The sequence below is a fragment of the Python bivittatus genome, unplaced genomic scaffold (assembly GCF_059951505.1).
Source record: "Python bivittatus isolate LINGU-HERP-01145 unplaced genomic scaffold, Pbiv_v1 ctg000420_np1212, whole genome shotgun sequence".
Classification (NCBI taxonomy): domain Eukaryota; kingdom Metazoa; phylum Chordata; class Lepidosauria; order Squamata; family Pythonidae; genus Python; species Python bivittatus.
In genome coordinates this window covers 101954-128138 of record NW_028277061.1, presented here as the reverse complement: position 1 = coordinate 128138, position 26185 = coordinate 101954, and the positions used below count along the sequence as shown (strand labels likewise).

General features: G+C 40.9%; 2 protein-coding genes across 2 annotated transcripts; both read left to right on the top strand.

Moving 5' to 3' along the window:
* Positions 1–3075: 3075 nt before the first annotated feature.
* On the top strand, positions 3076–9589 carry LOC148215859 (vomeronasal type-2 receptor 26-like). The gene is made up of 4 exons (XM_088141963.1): positions 3076–3366; positions 5960–6187; positions 7267–7393; positions 8688–9589. Exons 1-4 carry the CDS (start codon positions 3076–3078, stop codon positions 9587–9589), a joined length of 1548 nt encoding a protein of 515 aa, XP_087998089.1.
* An 8894-nt stretch (positions 9590–18483) lies between these two features.
* Positions 18484–25322, top strand: LOC148215858 (vomeronasal type-2 receptor 26-like). The gene is made up of 4 exons (XM_088141962.1): positions 18484–18774; positions 21082–21309; positions 22403–22529; positions 24421–25322. Exons 1-4 carry the CDS (start codon positions 18484–18486, stop codon positions 25320–25322), a joined length of 1548 nt encoding a protein of 515 aa, XP_087998088.1.
* Positions 25323–26185: the final 863 nt, after the last annotated feature.

Below are 26185 nucleotides of genomic sequence, written 5' to 3'. Positions count from 1 at the left end.
ATAGATAGCTTCCAATCTATCTCTGGTCTTAAGAATAATATAAGTGTCATAAGTGCTAGTTTTTAATACATTAAGTAGAAATCATTCTTTGTCAAAGCGTATCCCATTACATTTATAATCTAATCTTCAAATCCCCATGTAAGCTTCACCCCACTTGCATTTTGCAAATAGTCCAATGGTTTCCATTCTTTAAGGTAATAATTATTTGAATTTTTCTTTTAATAAACAAGTCAGTTTATCATTTTCTGCCATTTCCATCAGTTTTAACAACCATTCTTGTATTGTTGGTAGTGTCTGGGTCTTCCAAAATTGTGCATAAAGGAGTCTTGCTGCGATAATCATGTATTGAAAAATTCTAATAAGATGTTTTCCTATTTGGAGATCCATTATCCCCAACAGGAATAATTCTGGTTTAAATGGAATCTGTATTTGTAGTATGCTCCGCATCAAGGTTTGTATTTGGGTCCAGAATTTCTTTGCAATTTTACATGTCCACCACATGTGGTAAAACGACCCTTCTTGTTGGTTACATTTCCAACAAACGTTGGAAATTGTCCCATACATCTTTGATAGTCTTTGGGGTGTCATGTACCTACAATACAACATTTTATAAAAATTTTCTTTCAAATTATAACATAAAGTAAATTTTAATCCTTTAGACAACATATTTCCCCATTGGTGCATATGTATATTATGTCCAATATTTTTTGCCTATTTAATCATGCATTCTTTAACTTGTTCTTCAACCATTTCTTCTCTCAACAAAAATTTATACAATGGCTGGTGTGGGTCTTCCGGGCTGTGTGGCCGTGGTCTTGAAGTTTTGTTTCCTAACGTTTCGCCAGCACCTGTGACCGGCATCTTCAGAGTGCAGGAGCACAGACAGGAGCAGTTCTCTCTGTGCCCAGGGTGAAGTGACCCTTCTGTGGGTATTTAAATGTGTGCCTTCAAGTTTAAATACCCACAGAAGGGTCACTTCACCCTGGGCACAGAGAGAACTGCTCCTGTCTGTGCTCCTGCACTCTGAAGATGCCGGTCACAGGTGCTGGCGAAACGTTAGGAAACAAAACTTCAAGACCACGGCCACACAGCCCGGAAGACCCACACCAGCCATCGTATGCTGGCCGTGAAAGCCTTAGACAATACAAAAATTTATACATTTTTGCTATTAAGTGTTCATCTGTTTCAGCGAACAAAGGCATTTGATTGTGGTGGGATAGAAATGTTATATAGAAACAAACTCAAATGAGGTGTGACAAACAGGCAAATGACCAGGACTGAAGGGTCTGTAGATCACACGAGGTTGTCTTATCCTTCTCTACTGCATACATAATCTATAGAAAAGAGACCTTTTTCTTTGCAGGAATTACTTACATGTAAATGTTAAGGCATTACGTTAGAAACAAGAAGACTGGGACTTCAACTCCCACCTTAGGCACAAAGCCAGCTGGGTGACTTGGATCAGTCATTCTCGCTCACCCTGAGGAAGAAGGGACTGTCAAGACCCTTCTGAAAATGTTGGCAAGAAAATTGTAGGGTAGGGACTTGACCAGGCAGTCAAAAAGAAACTTGAAGGCACACATTTCCACCTATGCTAAGCGTGTCTGATGCCCTCATTGTCTTGCCTTGATATTTTGAGAGGATTGAACCAAAATATAAAATTAGGGAGTTGTTTCAATTAATCATTTGATGGAAAGGCAATTGTGAATTTGGGGAAAGTAGAATTTGCTAACTTAGGTCAGTTCAAATAGATGAAGGGATTGACCCAAATTGTTCCTGCAGGATTTTCTACATTATTTTAAATGTTTCCTTCCCAAAAGACACATAGCAGGAGCCCCAAGCCATTTACCAATTGAGTTCTGATGTTAAACAGCAGAGGCAGGAAAAAAAAAAGGGGGGGGTATCTGTTTATAATAAAATGATCCACTTGGTGACAGAAGATAATTACAGGGGAGAAAATTATTTTTTTCTTTGTGACATTACAAGCTTGATGCATGACCAAAACTTGATATAAGGTCCTCTTTAGATTCCATCTGGCACAGGATTAGGAACAATCCCTCTGTTTTGATCCCGTTTTGAATGTTACCCCTTTATTGTGTGGTTGGTAGGTCAAAACTGCACAGCATGCTTATTGTTCAGCATCTAGTTTTCTAGTAATTCTCTTGACATTCATGATGCTTCTTCAGTGGGTTGGCAGCTAGTGAGAAGACTGATTAGAGGAGGACTCCACTTACAAAGATTCCTCTCTGTCTGATATCATAAGCTAATTCCAAAGCGTTTCTATAGCACATCAGCTGGTTACAATGCAGTGCCCCACAACAGATCCTCTCCCTGTTCCTCATGAGCAGTATCAGTCAGGTGGCCTCCTCATAGGGGGCATGTTCTCTCAGATCCTCTATATTTTACATGAAGTTTACTATACGGATCACCCCTTGCAGGAGCTAAACTTGGATCTTCCGGTGTAAGGAACTCTATTTTCAACTCAAACTTTAATGGAAATATGGGTTTCTACCACAGTTTACAGTTGGTGTTTGAGGAAGTATAATGATTACATGGCAGTGATAGAAAAGATACTCATCATTTACTTTGTAGAAGAAGTGTACAGCAAGGATCGTAAGTGCTGATCTCAAAATGAACCCATATTATTACGAAGTCAGTTTTCTCATTATTACTGAGAATGATTATTACCGGGAGCTCCCCTTGACAGTGTTAAGAAAATAGCTTTTCCATAGTATCCAAGGTATATCCTTTCCAGAAATCTGATTAAGTAGCATTACTTTGCATATATATTCATGGTTCAAATGATATCATGCCAAACTGCTCTATCTTCCTATTTCATGCAGATTGTAAGAAGCATATTAAAGTGAATAAATCACATAATTAGACCATCACATGAATATATAGAAAGGTGGGTTTTCAGTGGTAGAAACAACTATAAGGCATAAAAATGGGCAGAGTTTGCTTTATTTTAGAAAGGAAATATAAAGTTGGATTGAATGAGAGTTCAATAAAATGAGCATTTGTATTAGCAGAATACAAAGGTGAAAATTTCTAAAACTGCAATATGTTGACAGCATGGTGACCAAGTTCTACCAGCACCTCCTGGCCTTGGTGTTTGCTGTAAATGAGATCAATGAGGATCCCCACTTTCTCCCCAATGTCACCCTCGGATTCCATATTTATGATAGCTACTATGATGCCAAGATGGTCTACCGCAATATCTTGGATCTACTCTCAAAAGCTGACCAGTTTGTCCCCAACTTCCAATGTGGAATGGAGAAAAACCTCATAGCTATCATTGGGGGGCTCGGCTATGATATATCCCTCCACATGGCAGACATCTTACGTCTCTACAAAATTCCACAGGTAAAACATTACAGAGGGGAGGGGCACTTGTGCATTTTCACGTGCCTCCTATTTATTCTTTCTCTTGGCATTGCCAAAATTGTTGTTATAGAATTACTGGGATGTACCTGAATGAAAGAGGAATTAATTGGTACACTCATATCTAAAGAGTCTAGTTCTCAGTTCCCATCCTTTGCTAACTTTAATGTTTCTCATCTCTGGTTCTTCAATGGCTTAATTTTCTGCTCCACCTTTTGGTTTCTAGGCTGCAACCAAGAACAAAATTGTTGAAGGAATCCCTCTAATCCTGTTTTTGCTTTTCTGCACAGATCATTTCTGCTCTCTCTTTCTTACACATCTGTGCATCTCAGTCTCTTTTGCATCTTCTCTTCAGCTTTCTTTACAATGACTTCCCTCTGATTCCTCACCTGTATCAGGTCTTCATCTCCTCTACTCATCAGACCTGAAGTTCCACCCACATGAATAACACATACAGTTACAGAGGGTGACAGTAATATGAGGGAAAGGTGTATCTATCTGCCTCCAGGATGCTCTATCCTCCACCTTCCCACCACGATAGGTCCATGGGTGGACTTGGGGGCAAGTCCCTGATATTAAGTAAAAATATGTAGGCTGCCAAAAATAAGAAGGACTTTCTTTACTTGAGTTCATATTGCTTCTATAAGAAAATGAAGTTATAAAAATGTAGATATTTCCACCCAAATGTTCCAGATTCTGGACTGGAAACTGGAAAAATAGGCTGTGATCTATGACCATAGTTATAATAGTACTGTGATAGAGAGAAAATGGCAAAAATACTGCGTTCAGATCAGTCAGCACTGTAGAGACATTACACTGAACATGTTGGGAAGAAATACCATGGAAAGATATCTACCTAATATATTACAAAATTTGTTATGTAAAATTCGAACACATAGTTCCTATCAGGGGAGCATATAGAGATCATTCTGCTAACTTTCTAAGTTCAGTTAAGCCTATAAATTAATATTCATTTCCCATACCAGTTTGTCTTGCATTAAACTCACAATCAAGGAGCATGAATTTCAGTCATTAAAATTTAGAGATGGAGTGAAGAGTGTGTGGAATATTTGACTGTTAAAAGTTCAATATTTTAGATAACTGGGATCAAACATTTCAAAACTAGAGACAAGAAAATTATAAAATTAGTTGTCTCCTTATGAAAAATATCTAGAGGTAGTTTTTCTATTCTACAAAACAGAGAAGGGAAACAATTTTGCTAATCCAGTTTTCCATTATATTCATTTTCACTAACCACATTCACTACAGTTTTCTGAACTGAATTTGCTGCCAACAAGTTGGGCAGAAAAAGTCACCTATTGAAAATCATCTGTCAGTCCTTTGACTCTCTTACTGATGTCTTTTTATTTCTTTGCTTTTATAGCTTACCTATGGCTCTTTTCCTCCAGAAAAGAGGTATGACACTGAGACCCCTTCCTTTTACCGCATTGTCCCTAATGAAGCCCATCAAGGTTTGGGCATTGTCCATGTGCTACAACATTTTGGGTGGACCTGGGTTGGCCTCTTCATTGTAAATGATGAGAGTGGAACACTTTTCCTCCAGCGGTTGCAGTCCTTGTTTTCCAAGAGTGGAATCTGTTCAGCCTTCATTGAAAGAACCCCAAAACAAGCTTATGTGCACAACTATAAAGAAATGGTGGAAATAGCTCAAAAATATAATGTACATTTGACACAAAGAAAATCCAAAGTCTTTATTGTTTACGGAGAAACAACATCATTCATTTGGCTAACCTTGCTGATAGAAGCAGTCAGTAGTGAAGAACCTAACCTTGGTGAGAAGGTGTGGATCATGACAGCCCAGATTGATTTTGCATTAATGAGCTTCCAGCAAGGCTGGAATTTGCAAATGTTTGGAGGAGCCATTTCTCTGACAGTTCATTCAAATGAAATTCAGGGATTCCATGCATTTCTTCAGAGGCTTCAGCCATATGGGAGTCAAGAAGATTTTTTTCTCAAGGAGTTTTGGGAACAAGCTTTTGGATGTCTTTTCCCAGATTCCACTGGAACATTAACGGTCAATAAGACATGTACTGGAGAGGAGAAGCTGGAGAACCTTCCTGGTCCTTCTTTTGAAATGGCCATGGCCGATCACAGTTACAGGATCTATAATGCTGTCTATGCTGTGGCACATGCTTTGGATAAAATCTATTCATTTCAGTCCAAAGGAAAAGCCAAGATGGGCAACCAATATCTTCATCTTCAGAAACTAAGGCCTTGGCAGGTGATTTCTGTTCTCTCAGATCAATTAAGTGATGCTAAGATATCAAAGACGAGATCCTACAATCTCCGTAGGAAATGACAATGATTTATTCCTATTCAAACATACAGTAATGTATAGATTTACTATGCTTATTTATGTTATTATTAATTTATTAGATTTATAGTGTGTCTTTCTTTGAGGAGCTGAAGGCAACATAGTGCAGCTATTGGTTATACTGTCCACAATACTAAGAGTAACAAAATTATAAAAGATCTAGAGTCCAATTTTTTTTTAAAAAAAAATGCATCACACAGAAAACTCAAGGTGAATAATTTTTCCTCTCCTTGTAACTAGCTTCATCCGTTTCTTCAAGACATTTCATTCAACAATTCTCATGGAGATACAGTCTTCCTGGATAAGCTTGGAGACATGCCAACTGGTTTTGAAATAACAAACTTGGTTGTGTTCCCAAACAACTCCTTCCTTAAGCTCAAAATTGGAAGGGTAACTCCTTACATTTCTGATAGGAAACATGTAACTATAAATGAAGATAAGATTGTTTGGCACCAAAGATTTAACCAGGTAAAGTATAGTAGATAACAGGTGTCCCTAGGTTACCATTCATTCTTATGTTCATTTCCAGAAGCAGGAACAATTCGGAATGTATTTACCCGTTAATTAGTTTTTAATGAATCCCATCTTCAGAATCCATAGGCAACAAGAATTAAGTTTGAAATATTTTAATTTCATTGATTTGATTTTTTCCCTCAGAAATGTAAAATGCTGCCATATACCAAATACATCCATGAATCTATGTATCCTAGTATTGACTGCTTACTGGACTGAATGATTTTGAAGCTCCTGTACCTTGTCTTGCCTTGAGGAATCAATGTGATGTGTAGAGTAATACATCCTCCATTGTTTCCCCAAATGCAATCTTCTGTAATGGGTTGCGTTGAGAGCTTCTGAGCAGACCCAAATCACCCCGAGAGCTTACAAATGACCCTGTTTCTCATTTTCCAACAACCAAAGACCAGACCTGAAAATATATTCCAGGCAGGCTCTCATGATACTGTTACTTTGCTTTAAGTCATTCATTAGGATTCTGTTGGAATATTCCGAGCCTCTAACACTTCCACAACTCTACACTTTTCTCTGTCTATCTTTTCTTTTTCTACCATTGAGGTCAGAAGAGTAGCTTATCCCATATTCTTTTGTTTCATGGTCGTGCCTTATTTACCGTGTGGATTTTAATTTGTATTAGCCACCAAGAATGATACCTACCAAGACATGTGAATCTATTAAATACAACGGAATACAATGTTTGTAAAGTTATGATTTTATGGAATTATCAGGTGCATTTCTTTCTAGGCATGTCAGGCCCATCAATATCTAATTGACTATGATTGATACTGGTTTTTCTCTCTCAATTCATTAGGAGAAACCAGCATTGTATGGGATAGAATATTGGAGTAGACTATAGAAATTAAATTCTTGAAAATCAAGATTTTTTTGTAACACTATTTCCATTAATACCTACGTCAGCCCATTCAATAGTAACTGTTGGAAATTTGTATCACAGGGCTACTGAGTAAATTAACAATGAAAAAATATTCTTCACCATTCATTTGTTCCTGAAGCCCTTTTCCTTCTATGGATAGACAAAGCCCATTTCCTTGTGTAACCCAGCCTGCCTCCCTGGATATCAGAAGGAAAAGGAAGAAGGAGTGACGTTTTGTTGTTACAACTGTGTTCCATGCCCAGAAGGGAAGATTTCAAACCAGAAAGGTAGGCAATTTCATATGCCACCAGGGAAATATAGGTAGCCCCCTATATTCTACCCTCCCAAGGAAATGCCTGTTACTTTTCAAGTTACAAGTGTTTTGGGAATCAGCAGGAAGAAGATCTTGGGAGACCCAAAAGGTACATAGAAGACCAAATTAAGAGAAGATAGAAACTGCTGCAGGAAAAAGAGACAGGGTGGAAATTAGGGATAATTAGCAGGAAATAACTAGGGAAACTCAGAAGGTTCACATTTTGTTCCACTAATCAAGTTTAATGGAAGAAAAAAAAAGTTGTAAGAGACATAATATTGGAAAGGGATTAATATTTCTGGAGAGTTCATCAAGGGGGGATCTATTAGAATTGCTTGAATGTCTTTCTTCCACGTAAGACTGAAATATAAATGAGAGGGTCTTTTTCCCAAAGAGTCAAGGTGTAGAAAAGAGGTAAATGGAAAAGTAAACCTAGGAGATAGGAGTGTTTAAATGAAGTAAGCAATGGAATAAGCGGTAAGTAGGAAGCTGTAAGAGAATGTGGGAAAGACCTTGGGAAACTGGTAATGTGGGAATGTGGGAAACCTTTTGCAATTGACAGAGGATGGTTTTGTCAATGCTGATGGTTTTCAAGAGGGGCTTCAGATGTTTTGGGAGTGCACCTAAGGTGCCCAGAACTATGGGTAGTATCTTTGCTTTCTTTTCCCATAGTCTTTCTACTTCTGTTTGCAGGCCTCTCTATTTTGTGATTTTCTCCAGTCCCTTCTCTTCTTTTCTGCTGTCACCAGGTATTGCAGTGTCTGTTTGAATTCTGAAGTCCCGGAACAGATTAGCTTCTTCATTTTCAATTACCTCATCTGTTTTAGGTCCCACCAGTTCCTTCTTGCAGGCCAAAGGTATTTCTTGCAGATATTCCAATGCACAATTGTTGCTACTTTGTCATCTTTGTAGCCAATCTGTGTGATATTCTTTGAAATACTCAAGAGATTGAGTATTTCATGTTTCTGAAAATTACAGTATATTATTACCAAATTTGTATCAACCCTAGCAAACATAAAAAAGAGGAAGAAGAATATCTATGCAGGAAATCAAGTGATCTGCAAAAACTAAGACATAAAGAAACATACTTAACAGAATGCACCTTCAAAACAGAAGAAAAAAATAAACCTACACTTTGCAACTGCAAAGAAAAGAGGTACCATAAGATACACATTCCTTTTTGAGGCAGCTAAGACTGTGTCACTGGTTGTGACATTCAACCAGTGGTATCAGTAACAAGATGTGTCATTTCTTCTCATTTTCCCTAGATATGAATGACTGCTTCAAATGTCCAGAAGATCAGTATGCAAGTGGACACCGTGACCAATGCATTCCGAAAATTATAAGTTTCCTATCCTATGAAGACCCTTTGGGAGCTAGTTTAGCATTTCTTGCTCTCTCATTTTCCCTCCTCACTCTTCTCATGCTAGGAATTTTCATAAAGCACAGAGATACTCCCATAGTCAAAGCCAACAACAGGGAGCTCACCTACACTCTCCTTGGGTTCCTGCTTCTTTGTTTTCTCTGCTCTTTTTTATTCATTGGACAACCTGGGACAATCACCTGCCTTCTCCAGCAAGCAGCTTTTGGCTTCATCTTCTCAGCGGCTGTTTCCTGTCTCTTAGCCAAAACCATCACGGTCATTGTGGCTTTCATGGCCACCAAACCAGGCTCCAGCCTGAGAAAGTGGGTGGGGAAAAGATTGGCCAGATTCATAATTCTTCCCTGCTCCCTTCTTCAAGCTGCTATCTGTGTTGTATGGCTGGCCGTCTCTCCTCCTTTCCCAGATCTGGACCATACTACTCTCGTTACTGAAATTATAGCGGAATGTAATGAAGGCTCTGCCAACCTGTTTTATCTTGTCTTGGGGTACTTGAGCCTTCTGTCCATCATCAGCTTCATAGTTGCTTTCCAAGCTAGGAAGTTGCCAGATAACTTCAATGAAGCCAAGTTTATCACCTTCAGCATGTTGATTTTTTGCATGGTTTGGTTGTCCTTCATTCCAGCTTATTTGAGCATCAAAGGGAAGTTTATGGTAGCTGTGGAGATCTTCTCCATCTTAGCTTCCACTTTTGGGCTACTTGGCTGCATTTTCTTCCCCAAATGTTACATTATTGTCCTGAGGCCTGAGTTGAATTCCAAGGAGCACTTGATAAAAAGCAAGACTTAAAAACTATTCATTGATATCTCTTTATTCTGGAAGATTTGCCTCTGGCATGGAGATCATGTAGGGATAAATGCCTATCACAAGAGCCCACCAGCTGGCCTTAGGGCAGCATGATATCAAAGCATTTTATTCAAGAAGGATGGATAACAAAAGTTGCTTACACACTATCAAGTCCAGTTGCCATGACTCAACCTTCAGTTCCTTACACCATATAGACAGAATCTTGCCAGACTAAATTTATACTACTGAAACTCTGGGAGATGGACTCATTGTCCTGTGTCAGATTCAGCCAGCACAGCATGGTGAACACACTGCTCAGCTTCGCCTAGTCAATTTCACCGCCCCAGGTGCTGGCAGCGAAAAAGGGGAAGTTACCCAAACAGCGAACTGATTGCTGACAGGTGGCAGCAGTTAACTCCAGCTTCCCTCGGGCGCTGCAGACAAAACCCAACCAAGGCAACAACTGCACAACCAATAGACAGCAAACAAGAAGACAAAAGAACCGGACTGAATCTGCCATTTGGGCGAGGGGGGATTACTGCAGGGAATTGGTAATTAGGCAACAGGGTAAAGCACGGGAATGGGGAAAGTATAAAATACCATGTAAGCTATGCCAAGCCAACCCTGGCTTTGTCTGTACCTACCTACGTTACACTCTAGTAAACTTCTTTGCTGAACGTGTGTGTCACGAGAGTTTCTTTGGAGCTAAACGGGGTAAACCTTACATCCTGAACATCTTATGCTTCCCACGCTCCCCCTGCAGACTGTGTTTCTCTTCCTGGAATGCACCCCCTCCTCCTGATAGCTTTGTTCTCTGTTGCCATCCACCACATCACCGTCTTCTTTGTAGATACATTCCATCACAAGGAGTGATGAAGGCTTTAAGTGCCCTTCCCTATAAGCATTGACTAGGGAAGGATAAGGATTTGCCCATTCAGGAAGGACTAGAAGCGCAATAAAACAGTCCCCTCCATTCCCAAGCTTAGAAGCTGATGGAAGAGAAACATGGATAATGGCATCCAATGCTGCTAAGACATCTAAAAGGACCAAGCAGGAGTACAATAAGAATTACAGTTGGATTCCAGTTACTGATATAAGGCTGAATTGAATCCAGTTCCTCATCCCCACTTAGGGATGGACTGAAGGCAGCAATATCACAACATTATTACCTTTCATTGCAACTTATTTTGATACACCAAGAGTGGCATATCAGCACGTGAGTGATGCAAGACCAGTTAGGGTCTCACTTCCAGAGCAGAGAACAAAATCAATTTGATTTCAAGAGAGGTTAAATTAATCTCACAGTGATTCTATTCAACCGCTTTCATTATCTTTTCAATCCTGCTTTCAGCTCATAATGTCACTGAGTGCAATGCCCACAGTACTGCCTCATACAGAGTACATGCCAAGGATTTATTACAGGCCTGTTGAGGCCTGAGTTGAATTCCAAGGAGCACTTGATAAAAAGCAAGACTTAAAAACTATTTTTTGATCTGCCTTTATTTTGGAAGATCTGCCTGTGGCATGGAGATCATTTAGGCCTAAGTGCCAATCACAAGAGCCCACCAGCTGGCCTTAGGGTTCCCAATAAAAGGCTGTGTGAAGACTCCTATTACATGAAGAAGAACCTGAACCTTCCTCACAAGCCTTTGACAGAGAGATGAATTGGGGGGGATTGCTCCTACCTATGTCTTTAAATGAACAGCCTTTTTCTGATTCCTTTTTGTAGAAATGTATGCTTTTGTAATGTTTTTGTTTGATTATTTTTTCCTCTTGTAATCTTATTTATCTATGGTTGACTATGTAAGATGGTCAACTATGGTTGGCAGTTGGATGTGCAACTCAATTCCAATCAATCAATCAATCAATCTGAAAGCTTTATTTATTTATTTATAAAATGTGTATGCCGCCTATCTCCCCCACTCTCAGCAGCTCACAATTAAAACCAAAAACCCTCGAACAATTAAAATAATACCATATCAATAATTAAAATTAATAAATCGATTAAAACAAAACTATAAAAACAAACCCTATATATAAATGCTTCAACATTCAAGATGATGGGGGGGGGGCAAAGTCAATTACCCCACAAGCCACTTCCACTGATGGGAGCTCCAGGCCTTCTGGTAAAGCCAGGATTTCATGCTTTTCCTAAAGGCCATGAGATTTTGGGCACAGCACATCTTAAAAGATAGGCTGTCCCACAGAGTGGTGGCCACTGCAGAAAAGGCCCTCTTCCTAGATCCCACCAGTCAAAATTCCTTGACTGGTGGGGTCTGCAACATGCCTCTTCCCCCAGAAATAGTGGGGCGGGCTGATATAACAGGGGTGAGATGGCTCCTCAGATTACCTGGTCTGTGACATGAAAGGCTTTAAAGCTGACAACTAACAACTTGAATTGGACTCAGAAGCAAATTGGCAACCAATGCAGCTCGCGTAACAGAAGTGTTATATGTGCCCCTGGAGGCATTCAGAACTTTTCATGATGCTCCATTCTACACCAGCTAAACCTTCCAGATACTCTTCAAGGGTAGCCCCATGTAGAGCACATTGCATTAATCCAACCAGGAGGTGACCGGGGCACAAGTGACTGTGTGGAGGGTGTCCTGATCAAGGAAGGGGTGTAACTGCCACACAACATGAAATTGCACAAAGGTCCTACTAGTCATGACTGCCACCTGCTCTTCGAACAGGAGTTGTGAGTCCTGGAGGACCCCCAGATCACGCACTGGGTGTGTCTGGGGTAATGTGACCCCCTCAAGAACCAAATATGTTACACTCCTAGATTTTGAGGCTCCCCATATCCACAGCCACTCTGTCATACCAGGTTTCAATTGAAGCTTTTGTCCCCCATCCAGGCCCCTACAGCATTCATGTACTGTGAAACAGTAGCCAAAACATCACTTAGGTCACCCTGGATGGAGATGTTAATTAAGTATCGTCAGCATACTGATGATACCTCATCCCATGGTGCTGGATCATCTCACCCAACGGTTTCATGGAGATGTTGAATAGGAGCGGTGAGAGCATCGAACCCTGAGACACGCCACAAAGTAGGGGCCATGGGCTGGACCTCTCACTCCCTATCAACACCGATTGGGTTTGCCTTGGCGAAAGAATCTGAATCAGAACAGCATTGTGCCATCCAGCCTTAACTCCTTCAGACGACCCCATGATCAATGGTATCGAAAGACGCTGAGAGGTCAAGAAGAGCAAGGATGGATGCACTATCCCCATCTCACTTTTGCCAGAGATCATCCAAAATTGCAACCAATGCTGTTTCTGTCCCATAACCGCACCTGAAACCTGATTGATAAGGGGTCAGAGAATCTGTTTTCTCCAGGATCCTCTGAAGCTGCTGTGCGATGACCTTTTCCACCACCTTTCCTAGAAAGGGAAGGTGGAAGACTGGATAAAAATTGTACAGAACGGTGGGATCCAGTGATGGCTTCTTGAGGCGGGGGTGGACCAAAGCCTCCTTGAAAGGCTTCGGGAACACCCTCTCCTGCAAGCATGAACTGACCACTGCCAGTGCCCACCCTAAATTTACCTTCTTAGTGGTTTTAACCAACCTGGAAGGACAAGGATCCAAAATACAGGTAGCTGCACTAATAGCCCCAAGGACCTTGTCCACTTCCTCAGGCCCAACAGGATTAAACCATTCCCAGATAACTGGGTAAGACCACACCCCAGGCATGTCCACTGGACCTGCCTCACGCTTGGCCTCCAACTGAGAATGGATCTGAGCGATTTTATCCATCAGGTGTTCAGCAATTTCCCCTGCACGGACCTTTAGATAGTCCTGCAAGCCCTCTCTACCCAGGAGGGATCGATTGACCCTGGACAGGGCTGCCGGGTGACATTCAGAAGATGCAATAAGACTTCATAAGAAATAATGACATTTTGCCACCCTTACCACTACTAGGTAGGCATTAATAGTGGCTCTAACCCATGTTTGGTCAGACTCGTCCTTAGTTTTCCGCCAGCGGTGCTCAAGACATCTCTTAGTCCTTTTTAGCTCCCTTAACTCCTCCATAAACCATAGTGAGTGCTGGGGGTGATGGGCCAAGAGAGGCCACACAGGTGCAATCTTTCCAAGGCATCAGCCACCTCCTTATTCCAGGCTGCACCCAGGGCCTCCACTGGACCATGTAGCAAGGCCTCAGGAACAACCCCCAGCCCCCTTTGGAACCCTTGCAGGTCCATCAGTCACTGGGGGTGGACCGTTCAAATGCGTCCTGCCACCGTGTTGAGGGGGGAAGCATTGGAGGATTCCATGGCCACCAGGCTGTGGTCTGACCATGACAGAGGGGATAGTATCAAATCCCCCACCATATCACGCTGCTTCTGCTCTGACAAGAAAACCATGTCTGGAGTTTGACCACTGTCCTGAGTTGGGCCAACGATGACCTGGGATAGGCCCATGGCTGCCATGGTAGCCATGAACTCCTGAGCCACCTCCGAACCCAACATCAGGGATGGCAGGTTAAACTTCCCCAAGACCGCAAGCCTGGGCATCTCCACTGCCAATCCTGAGGTGCCTCCAGCAGCTCAAACAGGGAGGTGGCTATGCAGCAGGGAGGGTAGTACAAAAGCAACATTTCCAACTGATCCCATGTGCCCAACTGCAGGAACAGGGTCTCAGATCCAGCAACTTCTGGAGCAGAGCCCCTGAAGGCCAGCAGAGATTCCTGGATGACCTTGCCACACTTCCTCCCCTGCCCTGGGATCTCAGGTAGTGCCAAACCCTGAACCCTAAATCTGGCTGGACACAATAATACATGCCAGGTCGGGCTGCTCCTCCCCAATAAGGTTGTGAATTATGGGGGCCTTATTATTGACCAACCTGGCATTCATCACCAGCAGCCGAAGGCCTGGGCCTCTGTAGGCCTACTGACCAGGGCCTGGGCTCAAGCCCAGAGGGGCGGAACACACCACCGGGACAACTCATTGGGAACATCTTCCCCTGAAACGGCCTGCCCTCTGGCTCCCGTCATAACATCCCATGCCTGTTACCACCTGAATACCCACCCTGAATTGCCCAAGGTATTCCTCCCCCACCCTCCTGGCCTCCAAACTAAGGGGCCTGACATAACCACAACCATATGGGGATCAGGAGAATAAGTGGGGGGTTATTAAGCCCCTGTGGCACTTAGCTATCTGCTCTCAGTGCCTACAGGGGCTCAGTCACCCCAATCCTCCTTCCCAAACATGCTCCCTCTCTCAACCAACCTCTCTCACTGGCCAGTGAAAACAGGGCCACATCCACTCCCATTCTACCTCACACCTGGGCAGAGGGTAGCACATTCATCCAACATTGTTCTCAATGTTGGGGCTGCCGCTGCTGAAACCAACAGCTTTGGGCTTGGGCCTTAGTTCCACAGACATTCCCGTCCCAGCTGGATTGACTCTGAACTCCAGCATCACCACACCCGAGCCCGGGCATCGCTCTCGGCCCAGACGACGCAACCTCGGCAGCTTCTCAGCCAGTACTCTTCTGTCGCTGCCGCAACCATCACAGCGACCATCACCCCCCTGGGCCAAGTGCCGGCCACCGCCACACTCGCCCCCATTGCCCATGTCCTCCCCTTGACAGCCACACTCGCCGTCCTCAGCGTCTTCAGCCCAGCTGCCGCTATAGCAACTCTCCTCCCCACCGCGATGGCCACATTGGACGAAGGTAGCACCGGGGGTTCTCTACATTCTACGTTCACCCCACATTCAAAGATAAATCACATACCTGCACTCTCAACCCCTTGCTGCTATGTCTGGGAGCTACGCTTTAGGTGTCCACTTCCTGCCGCCCTCTGGAATCCCTAGACTCCCTTATTGGAGTCACATTTCTGAAGTGGTAAAATAGCCTAACAACTTTATAGATATAGATACATAATCTTGACCCTAGAAGCTGAAGGTAATAAGATACAACCCTATAAGGCAGAGAGACAGTGTCTGGCAAAAATCACCTACTGAGTATTTATCTTATTTATTCAACTGAGGGTAGAATTCAACCATGCCCAGTCCTAGTGAAACACCTTAATTCTTATGCTGCACTGGAATCAATGTATCATCATGTTTTCATCCTGCATCCAGATCTGAATCTAGCCTATCAGCCTCCTATATGCCAATCTGTGACTGCTGCCCTACCACCTTCTCAAAACCTTCCCTCAAATGGGAAGGTTGGACACAGGCTAACAATTTCCAGCCCTTAAGCTAGAGCAAAAGAGACTACTCAGAGGTTTAAGAAGAATAATTCTGGCATGGCCAATTTATGGTGGGATAAATCCAGGTATGTGAGTGCTCGGCTTCATACTCTGCTTTTTTTTTTCCTAGCAAACTAATTGCCTAATTCTTTGTCTGTTGAATGCTCCACAAGCCATCTTCTCGCATTTCCACCCTTTCTCATAATACCCTATAAGTCACTCTTCTTTTTCCCCCATCTCATCCCCAGTTCTCTGCTGTATTCACCATGTTCTCACTTTATGATGGACGCCTTCCTTCTTTCCTGGGTTCCTGCCTTCCTTCTGGAATATATAATGTCTGGGTCCATGAGAATCCAAGAAACCGTTTTTAGAAATAAATAGGCATATAGAGCAGGAGACAGAGCAAAACATTAACACTTCATTAGCATATGAAGCTATGTATCAATCGAATAGCAATTACAAGCTTTAAACTACCCACAGAGGCATTCATAAGGTAGCAATGGGTGGTGGGGGACTGAAGATGAATGCAGTATTTCATGATTACCTCACAACCTGAAACACTTTCGTATATGATTTCTGCTGTCACACATACGTACAAAAGGGACAAAGCTTGCAGAGTGACACTACTTTTATGTATTTTTTTTTAGTGAAAAGACTGGATCCTGGGAATATCTCTGCCCCATCAGTATAAAGTTATAATAGGGTGTTTAGAGGATCCGATGATGACCTAAAAAGCAGGCTTATGTATAGTGGGCAACCATGGGACCTCCAAATGGTTCCTTTACCATTTGAGAGAAACTCCAGTCCAAATGAGGCAATCAGCTAGTGCCCTCCACATGTTTTAAGCCACAACTAAACCAAGAAAGGCATTTGATTGTGGTGGGATAGAAATGTTCTGTAGAGACAAAGTCAGATGAGGTGTGACAAACAGGCAAATGAGCAGGATTGAAGGGTCTGTAGATGACACGGGGTTGTCTTATCCTTCTCTACTGCATATATAATCTATAGAAAAGAGACCTTCTTTCTCTTTGTAGGAATTAATTACATATAAAAGTTAAGGCGTTATGCTAGAAACAAGAACACTGGGACTTCAACTCCCACCTTAGGCACAAAGCCAGCTGGGTGACTTGGATCAGTCATTCTCGCTCACCCCGAGGAAGAAGGGACTGGAAAGACCCTTCTGAAAAAAAAAACGACTTGAAAGCACACATTTCCACCTATGCTGAAGGTGTCTGATACCCTCACTGTTTTGCCTTGATGTTTTGAGAGGATTGAACCACAACATTAATTAGGGGGTTGTTTCAATGAATCGTTTGATTGAAATTTTGTTGTGAATTTGGGGAAGTTAGAATTTGCTAACTTAGCTCAGTTCAAAGAGATTAAGAGACTGGTCCAAGTTCTTCCTGCAGCATTTTCTACATATTTTTAATTGTTTCCTTCCCAAAAGACACATAGCAGGAGCCCCAAGCCATTTACCTACGGAGTTGTGATGTCAAACAGCAGAGGCAGGAAAAAAAAAGGGGGGGGGATTTGTTTATTATGAAATGATCCACCTGGTGACAGGAGATAATTACAGGGGATAAAATTATTTTTTTCTTTGTGACATTACAAGCTTGATGCATGACCAAAACTTGATATAAGCTCCTCTGTAGATTCCATTTGGCACAGGATTAGGAACAAACCCTCTGTTTTGACTGTTAAGAATGTCACCCCTTTCTTGTGTGGTTGGTAGGTCAAAACTGAACAGCGTGGTTCTTGTTCAGCATCTAGCTTTCTACTAATTCTCTTGACATTCATGATGCTTCTTCAGTGGGTTGGTAGCTAGTGATAAGACTGATCAGAGGAGGAGCTCTTACAAAGATTCCTCTCTGTTTGAGATAAGCTAATTCCAAAGCGTTTCTATAGCACATCAGCTGGTTACAATGAAGTGCCCCACAACAGATCCTCTCCCTGTTCCTCATGAGCGGTATCAGTCAGGTGGCCTCCTCATAGGCAGGATGTTCTCTCAGATCCTCTATATTTTATATGAAGTTTACTACACGGATCACCCCTTGCAGGAACTAAACTTGGATCTTCCGGTGTAAGGAGCTCTATTTTGAACTCAAACCCAAACTTTAATGTAAAGATGGGTTTCTACCATAGTTTACAGATGGTGTTTGAGGAATTATAATGATTACATGGCAGTGATAGAAAAGATACTCATCATTAACTTTGTAGAAGGCATAGATAGCATGAAGTGTAAGGGCTGATCTCAGAATTTCCCCATATTGTCAAGAGGTCAGTTTTCTGATTGTTACTGAGAATGATTATAAAATGGAGATCCCCTTGACAGTTTGAACAAAATAGCTTGGGTGTACAGTAGTCCCTGATCTATATACTTTCCAGAATTCTGATTAAGTAATATTATATTGCAAATAAATGATATCATACCAAACTGGTCTATCTTCCTATTTCATGCAGATTGCAAGAAGCATATTAGAATGAATAAAATCATATCTTTACACCATCACAAGACTATATAGAACGGTGGGCTTTCAGAGGTAGAAACAACTGTAAGGCATAAAAATGTGCAGAGCATCTTGGCTTTATTTTAGAAAGGAAATATAAAGTTGGATTGAATGAGAGTTCAATAAAATGAGCATTTGTATTAGCAGAATACAAAGGTGAAAATTTCTAAAACTGCAATATGTTGACAGCATGGTGACCAAGTTCTACCAGCACCTCCTGGCCTTGGTGTTTGCTGTAAATGAGATCAATGAGGATCCCCACTTTCTCCCCAATGTCACCCTCGGATTCCATATTTATGATAGCTACTATGATGCCAGGATGGTCTACCGCAATATCTTGGATCTACTCTCAAAAGCTGACCGGTTTGTCCCCAACTTCCAATGTGGGATAGAGAAAAACCTCATAGCTATCATTGGGGGGCTCGGCTATGATATTTCGCTCCACATGGCAGACATCTTACGTCTCTACAAAATTCCACAGGTAAAACATTTCAGAGGGAAGGGGCAGTTGGGCATATTGACATGCCTCCTATTTATTCTTTCTCTTGGCATTGCCAAAATTGTTATTATAGAATTACTGGGATGTACCTGAATGAAAGAGGAATTAATTGGTACACTCATATCTAAAGAGTCTAGTTCTCAGTTCCCACCCTTTGCTAATTTTAGTGTTTATCTTCTCTGGTTGGTCAACTGTTTAATTTTCTGCTCCACCTTTTGGTTTCCAAGCTGCAATCAAGTAGAAAATTGTTGAAGAAATTCCTCTCTTCCTGTTTCTGCTTTTATGCACAGAACATTTCTGGTCTCTCTAGACTGCCAAAAATAAGAAGGCCAGGCCTTCCTTTTCTTGAGCTCATATTGCTTCTATGAGACAATGAAGTTATAATTACATAGATATTTCCACCCAAATGTTCCAGATTCTGGACTGGAAACTGGAAAAATAGGCTGTGATCTATAACCATAGTTTTAATAGTACTGTGATAGAGAGAAAAAGACAAAAATATTGTGTTCAGATCAGTCAGCACTGTAGAGACATTACACTGAAGATGTTCATCATGGAGAGATATCTACCTAATACATTACAAAGTTTGTTATGTAAAATTCTATGACATAGTTCCAATCAGGGGAGCATATAGAGACCATTCTGCTAATTTTCTAAGTTCAGTTAAGCATATAAATTAACATTCATTTCCCATACCACTTTGTACTGCATTAAACTCACAATCAAGGAGCATGAAGTTTAATCGTTAAAATTTAGAGATGGAGTAAAGGGAGTGTGGAATATTTGACCATTAAAAGTTCGATATTTCAGATAACTGGGATCAAACATAATTCAAAACTAGAGACAAGAAAATTACAAAATTAGTTGTCTCCTTATGAAAAATATCTAGAGGTCGTTTTTCTATTTTACAAAACAGAGAAGGAAAACAATTTTGCTAATCCAGTTTTCCATTATATTCATTTTCACTAACCACATTCACCACAGTTTTATGAACTGAATCTTCTCCCAACAGGTTGTGCAGAAAAAGGCACCTATTGAAAATCATCTGTCAGTCCTTTGACTCTCTTACTGATGTCTTTTTATTTCTTTGCTTTTGTAGCTTACCTATGGCTCTTTTCCTCCAGAAAAGAAGCATGAAACTGAGACCCCTTCCTTTTACCGCATTGTCCCTAATGAAGCCCATCAAGGTTTGGGCATTGTCCATGTGCTACAACATTTTGGGTGGACCTGGGTTGGCCTCTTCATTGTAAATGATGAGAGTGGAACACTTTTCCTCCAGCGGTTGCAGTCCTTGTTTTCCAAGAATGGAATCTGTTCAGCCTTCATTGAAAGAACCCCAAAACAAGCTCATATTTCCCAGTACGAACAGACGTTGGAAACAGCTCAGAAATATAATCTACATGTCAGACAAGGAAAATCCAAAGTCTTTATTGTTTATGGAGAAACAACATCATTCATTTGGCTGACCTTGATAATAGAAGCAGTCAGTAGTGAGCAACGTACCCCTGTTGGGAAGGTGTGGATCATGACGGCCCAGATTGATTTTGCATTAATGAGCTTCCAGCAAGGCTGGAATTTGCAGATGTTTGGAGGAGCCATTTCTCTGACAGTTCATTCAAATGAAATTCAGGGATTCCATGCATTTCTTCAGCGGCTTCAGCCATATGGGACTCAAGAAGATTTTTTTCTCAAGGAGTTTTGGGAACAAGCTTTTGGATGTCTTTTCCCAGGTTCCACTGGAACATTAACGGTCAATAAGACATGTACTGGAGAGGAGAAGCTGGAGAACCTTCCTGGACCTTTTTTTGAAATGGCCATGGCCGATCACAGTTACAGGATCTATAATGCTGTCTATGCTGTGGCACATGCTTTGCAGAAAATCTATTCATTTCAGTCCAAAGGAAAAGCCAAGATGGGCAACCAATATCTTCATCTTCAGAAACTAAGGCCTTGGCAGGTAATTTCTCTTCTATGAGATGAATTAAGTGATGCAAAGATATCAAGGATGAGATCATGCCAACTCCGTAGGAACTGAAAATATATTATTCCTATTGAAACATGCAGTAATGTATGATTTACAATGCTGATTTATATTTTTATTAATTTCTTAGATTTATAGTGTGTCATTCTTTGAGGAGCTGAAGGCATCATAGTGCAGCTATTGGTTATACTGTCCAGAATATTAACATCAGAAAAAATATAAAAGTTCTAGAGTAGTAAAAAACTTTTTAAAAAAATATGTCACACAGAAATCTCAAGGTGACTAATTTTTCCTCTCCTTGTAACTAGCTTCATCCGTTTCTTCAAGACATTTCATTCAACAATTCTCATGGAGATACTGTCTTCCTGGATAAGCTCGGAGAAATGCCAGCTGGTTTTGAAATAACTAACTTGGTTGTTTTCCCAAACAACTCCTTCCTTAAGCTCAGAATTGGAAGGGTAAATCCCTACATTTCTGATGGGAAATTTGTAACTATAAATGAAGATAAGATTGTTTGGCACCAAGGATTTAACCAGGTAAAGTATAGTAGATAACAGGTGTCCCTAGGTTACCATTCATTCTTATGTTCATGTTCAGAAGCAGGAAGAATTCTGGATGTATCCACCTTTCATTCTGTTAGTGATGAATCCCATCCTAGGAATTCACAAGAGACGATAATTAAGACTGAAATAGTTTCAGTCCTGGTTTACCAAGAATGGCAATATTTGCATTTTTTTCCTCAGAAATGTAAAATGTTGCCATGGAATAAGTCCATGAATCTATGCATTCTAGCATTGAGCAACTACTGGACTGATTGATTTTGAAATTCCTATACCTAATCTTGTCTTGAGGAATTGATGTGACATGTAGAGAAATCCATCCTCCATTGTTTCCCCAAATGTAGACTTCTGGAATTGGTTCTGCTAAGAGCTTCTGAGCACACCCGAATCACCCAGAGAGCTTATAACTGACCATGTTTATCATTTCTCCAACAACCAAAGACCAGACCTGAAAATGTATACCAGGCAGGGTCTCATAATATTGTTACTTTGCTTTAAGTCATTTGTTAGGATTCTGCTGGAATATTCCCAGCCTCTAATACTTTCACAACTCTACGCTTTCCTCTATCTATCTTTTCTTTTTCTACTGTTGAGGTCAGAGGAGAAGCTTATCCCATATTCTTTTGTTTCATGGTTGTGTCTTATTTACTGTATGGATTTTAATTTTTATTAGCCACCAAAAATCATATTTACCAAGACATGTAAATCTATTAAATACAACGGAATACAAGGCTTGTGAAGTTATGATTTTATGGAATTATCTGGTGCATTTCTTTCTAGGCATGTCAGGCCCATCAATATCTAGTTGAGTATGATTGATACTGGTTTTTCTCTCAATTCATTAGGAGAAACCAGCATTCTATGGGATAGAATATTGGACTAGACTATAGAAATTAAATTCTTGAATATCAAGATTTTTTTGTATCTCTATTTCCATCAATACCTACATCAGCTCTTTTGGTAGTAACCATCTGAAGGTTGTACTACAGAGCTACTGAATAAATTAACAGTGAAATAATATTCTTCAACATTCCTTCGTTCCTGAAACCCCTTTTCTTTCTATCAATAGAAAAAGCCCATTTCTTTGTGTAACCCAGCCTGCCTCCCTGGATATCAGAAGGCAAAGGAAGAAGGAGTGACATTTTGTTGTTACCACTGTGTTCCATGCCCAGAAGGGAAGATTTCAAACCAGAAAGGTAGGCAATTTTATATGCCACCAGAGTAAATATAGGTAGCCTCCTATATTCTACCCTCCCTAGGAAAAGCCTTTTAGTTTTTAAGTTATTAGTGTTATGGGAATCATCAGGAAGAAGTTCTTGGGAGACCCAAAAGATACATAGAAGACCAAATTTAGAGAAGATAGAAACTGCTGCAGGAAAATAGACAGGGAGGAAATTAGGGATGAGCAGCAGGAAATAAGTAGGGAAACTCAGAAGGTTCACATTTTGTTCCACTAATCAAGTTTAATGGAAGAAAAAAAAAGTTGTAAGATACATAATGTTGGAAAGGGATTAATATTTCTGGAGAGTTCATCAAGAGGGGATCTATTAGAATTCCTTGAATGTAAGGAATTCTTCCACATAAAACTGAAATATAAATGAGAGGTTCTTTTTCCCAAAGGGTCAAGGTGCAGAAATGAGGTAAATGGAAAGGTAAACCTAGTAGATAGGAGAGTTTAAATGGAGTAAGCAATGGAGTAAGCTGTAAGTAGGAAGCTGTAAGGGAATGTGGGAAAGACCTTGGGAAACTGGGCAGAGAGGGTTCCAAGGAACAGTCTGGTGAGAGCCAGCATAGTCCACAACTGGATAGTAGACAGGGCAAGAGGCTCAGAAAAGACCCTCCGAGTTTCTTGGGCAGTAAAGGAGATGGGTATGGGGAAGAAGTGTACTTTCAAACTTGCAAGATTCTGTCAAGGTAGCTTTACAATAAGGTAAAATTAGGTCCTCTGCTTGTGATTTCTATTTGGCTTATCCTGAGATGCCACAGAAGGGGAGGGAAAGAAGTGTGTTGGAGAAGTCCAGCCAGGGGAAATTTCTGCGCACAACTCTGGGCACCACATTTCCAGTAGGATATTGACAGGCCGGAGAAGCCTCAGAAGAAAGATATGAAGATGATTTAGGGACTTGAAGAGATGGCCTGAGAATAACCTGAAGCATATTTTCAGACAAATAAGGCAGAGAAAGAAATTCTCAGAACTGTCTTGTGGGGGAAAAAAGGAATTCATCCTACTAGTTAGTTAATTAAAGAACAGTATGGTTGATTTGATACCTATGTGAAATGTCATTGCTTCAGTTGAATTTCTATGACGTGTTTATGTTCAGGCAACCAAAAATAGATAATTTATTTTCTCACTTTCATTTACATGCAGGTAATCGTTCTATGTAGATTCATAAAAAGGTCACAAATTCCAGTAGCTGTTATCTGACCAAAGTTTACCCATACTGCTTACATGAATGTAACAATATAAAGCTATGGCTTACACCTACATAAATTATTATTAATATGTTTGGTCACACAGTCAGCCAGAAGTTTAGACTGGATTTGGCATTTTTATCCAACTATCAAGGCCTTCCCAAGGACCTCAGATAGGCAGATGTTTGATGGTGTTAAAGTTATTATATTATAAACATAGTAAGCAGAGAAAATCTTCATGCACAATACGTCTCTCTAAATAATAATAATAAGAATGATTAAGTAGAGAGAGATATCATGCAAGAAGATTTCTTCTATTTATAACTTGAATATGATTTGGAAAGTTTGCTAATTCTTTCGGAAGAGATTGAGTATTTCTTGTTTCTGAAAATTATATTATTACCAAATTTGTATCAACCCTACCAAACATAGAAAAGAGGAAAGAAAAACATCAGTGGAGGAAATAAATGGATCTGGACAAACAAAAGCATAAAGAAAAATACTAAACAACATGCACCTTCAAAACAAGAAAAAAAAAAAAAGAAACTATACATTGCAAAGGAAAAGGAAAAGAAGTACCAGATGATATAGATTCCTTTCTGAGGCAGCTAGGACTGTGACATTCAACCAGTGGTATCAGTAGGAAAATGTGTGATTTCTTCTCGTTTTCCCTAGATATGAATGACTGCTTCAAATGTCCAGAACATCAGTATGCAAGCAGACACCGTGAGCAATGCATTCCGAAAATTATAAGTTTCCTATCCTATGAAGACCCTTTGGGAGCTAGTTTAGCATTTCTTGCTCTCTCATTTTCCCTCCTCACTCTTCTCATGCTAGGAATTTTCATAAAGCACAGAGATACTCCGATAGTCAAAGCCAACAACAGGGAGCTCACGTACACTCTCCTTGGGTTCCTGCTTCTTTGTTTTCTCTGCTCTTTTTTATTCATTGGACAACCTGGGACAATCACCTGCCTTCTCCAGCAAGCAGCTTTTGGCTTCATCTTCTCAGCAGCTGTTTCCTGTCTCTTGGCCAAAACCATCACAGTCATTGTGGCTTTCATGGCCACCAAACCAGGCTCCAGCCTGAGAAAGTGGGTGGGGAAAAGATTGGCCAGATTCATAATTCTTTCCTGCTCCCTTCTTCAAGTAGCTATCTGTGTTGTATGGCTGGCCGTCTCTCCTCCTTTCCCAGATCTGGACCCTACTACTCTCGTTACTGAAATTATAGCGGAATGCAACGAAGGCTCTGCCAACCTGTTTTATCTTGTCTTGGGGTACTTGAGCCTTCTGTCCATCATCAGCTTCATAGTGGCTTTCCAAGCTAGGAAGTTGCCAGATAACTTCAATGAAGCCAAGTTTATCACCTTCAGCATGCTGATTTTTTGCACGGTTTGGTTGTCCTTCATTCCAGCTTATTTGAGCATCAAAGGGAAGTCTGTGGTAGCTGTGGAGATCTTCTCCATCTTAGCTTCCACTTTTGGGCTACTTGGCTGCATTTTCTTCCCCAAATGTTACATTATTGTGCTGAGGCCTGAGTTGAATTCCAAGGAGCACTTGATAAAAAGCAAGACTTAAAAATTGTTCTTTGACGTGTCTTTATTCTGGAAGATTTGTCTCTGGCATGGAGATCATATAGGACTGAATGCATATCAGAAGATCCCACCAGCTGGCCTTAGGTTTCCCAATAAAAGGCTGTGTGAAAACTCCTACTTACATGAAGTAGAACCTGAACCTACTTCAGCAAGCCTTTGAGAGAGAGATGAATTGAAGAGGGATTGCTCCTCCCTATCTCTTTAAATGAATAGTCTTTTTCTGATTCCTCTTTGTAGGAATATATTCTTTGAAATATTTTTGTTTCATTTTTTTTTTGCTGATGTAATATTACTTATCTATGGTGGAAATATAAGCTGGTCAACTATGGTTGGCAATTTGACATGCAACCCTATTCCAATCAATCAATCAATCAATCAATCAATCAATCAATCTGAAAGATTTTTTCATTTATTTATTAATTTTGCATGCTGCCCATCTCCCCCAATGGGTGACTCTCAGTGGCTCACAATTTAAATCAAAAATCCATGAACAATTAAAATAATATCATATCAATAATTAAAATTAATTTATCAATTACAATCAAACTATAAGAACAAACCCTATACATAAATCCTAACAACCTTCACGATGACCGGGGGGAGGGGGGGCAACGTCAATTACCCCACAAGCCACTTCCACTGATGGGACCCCCTATCCAGCCCCAGGTCTTCTGGGAAAGCCAGGATTTCATGCTTTTCCTAAAGGCCATCAGAGTGGGGGCACACTGCACCTCGGGAGGTAGGTTGTTCCACAGAGTGGAGGCGATTCCAGAAAAGGCCCTCTTCCTAGATCCCACCAGCCAAAATTCCTTGACTAGTGCGGTCTGAAACATGCCCCTTCTTCCA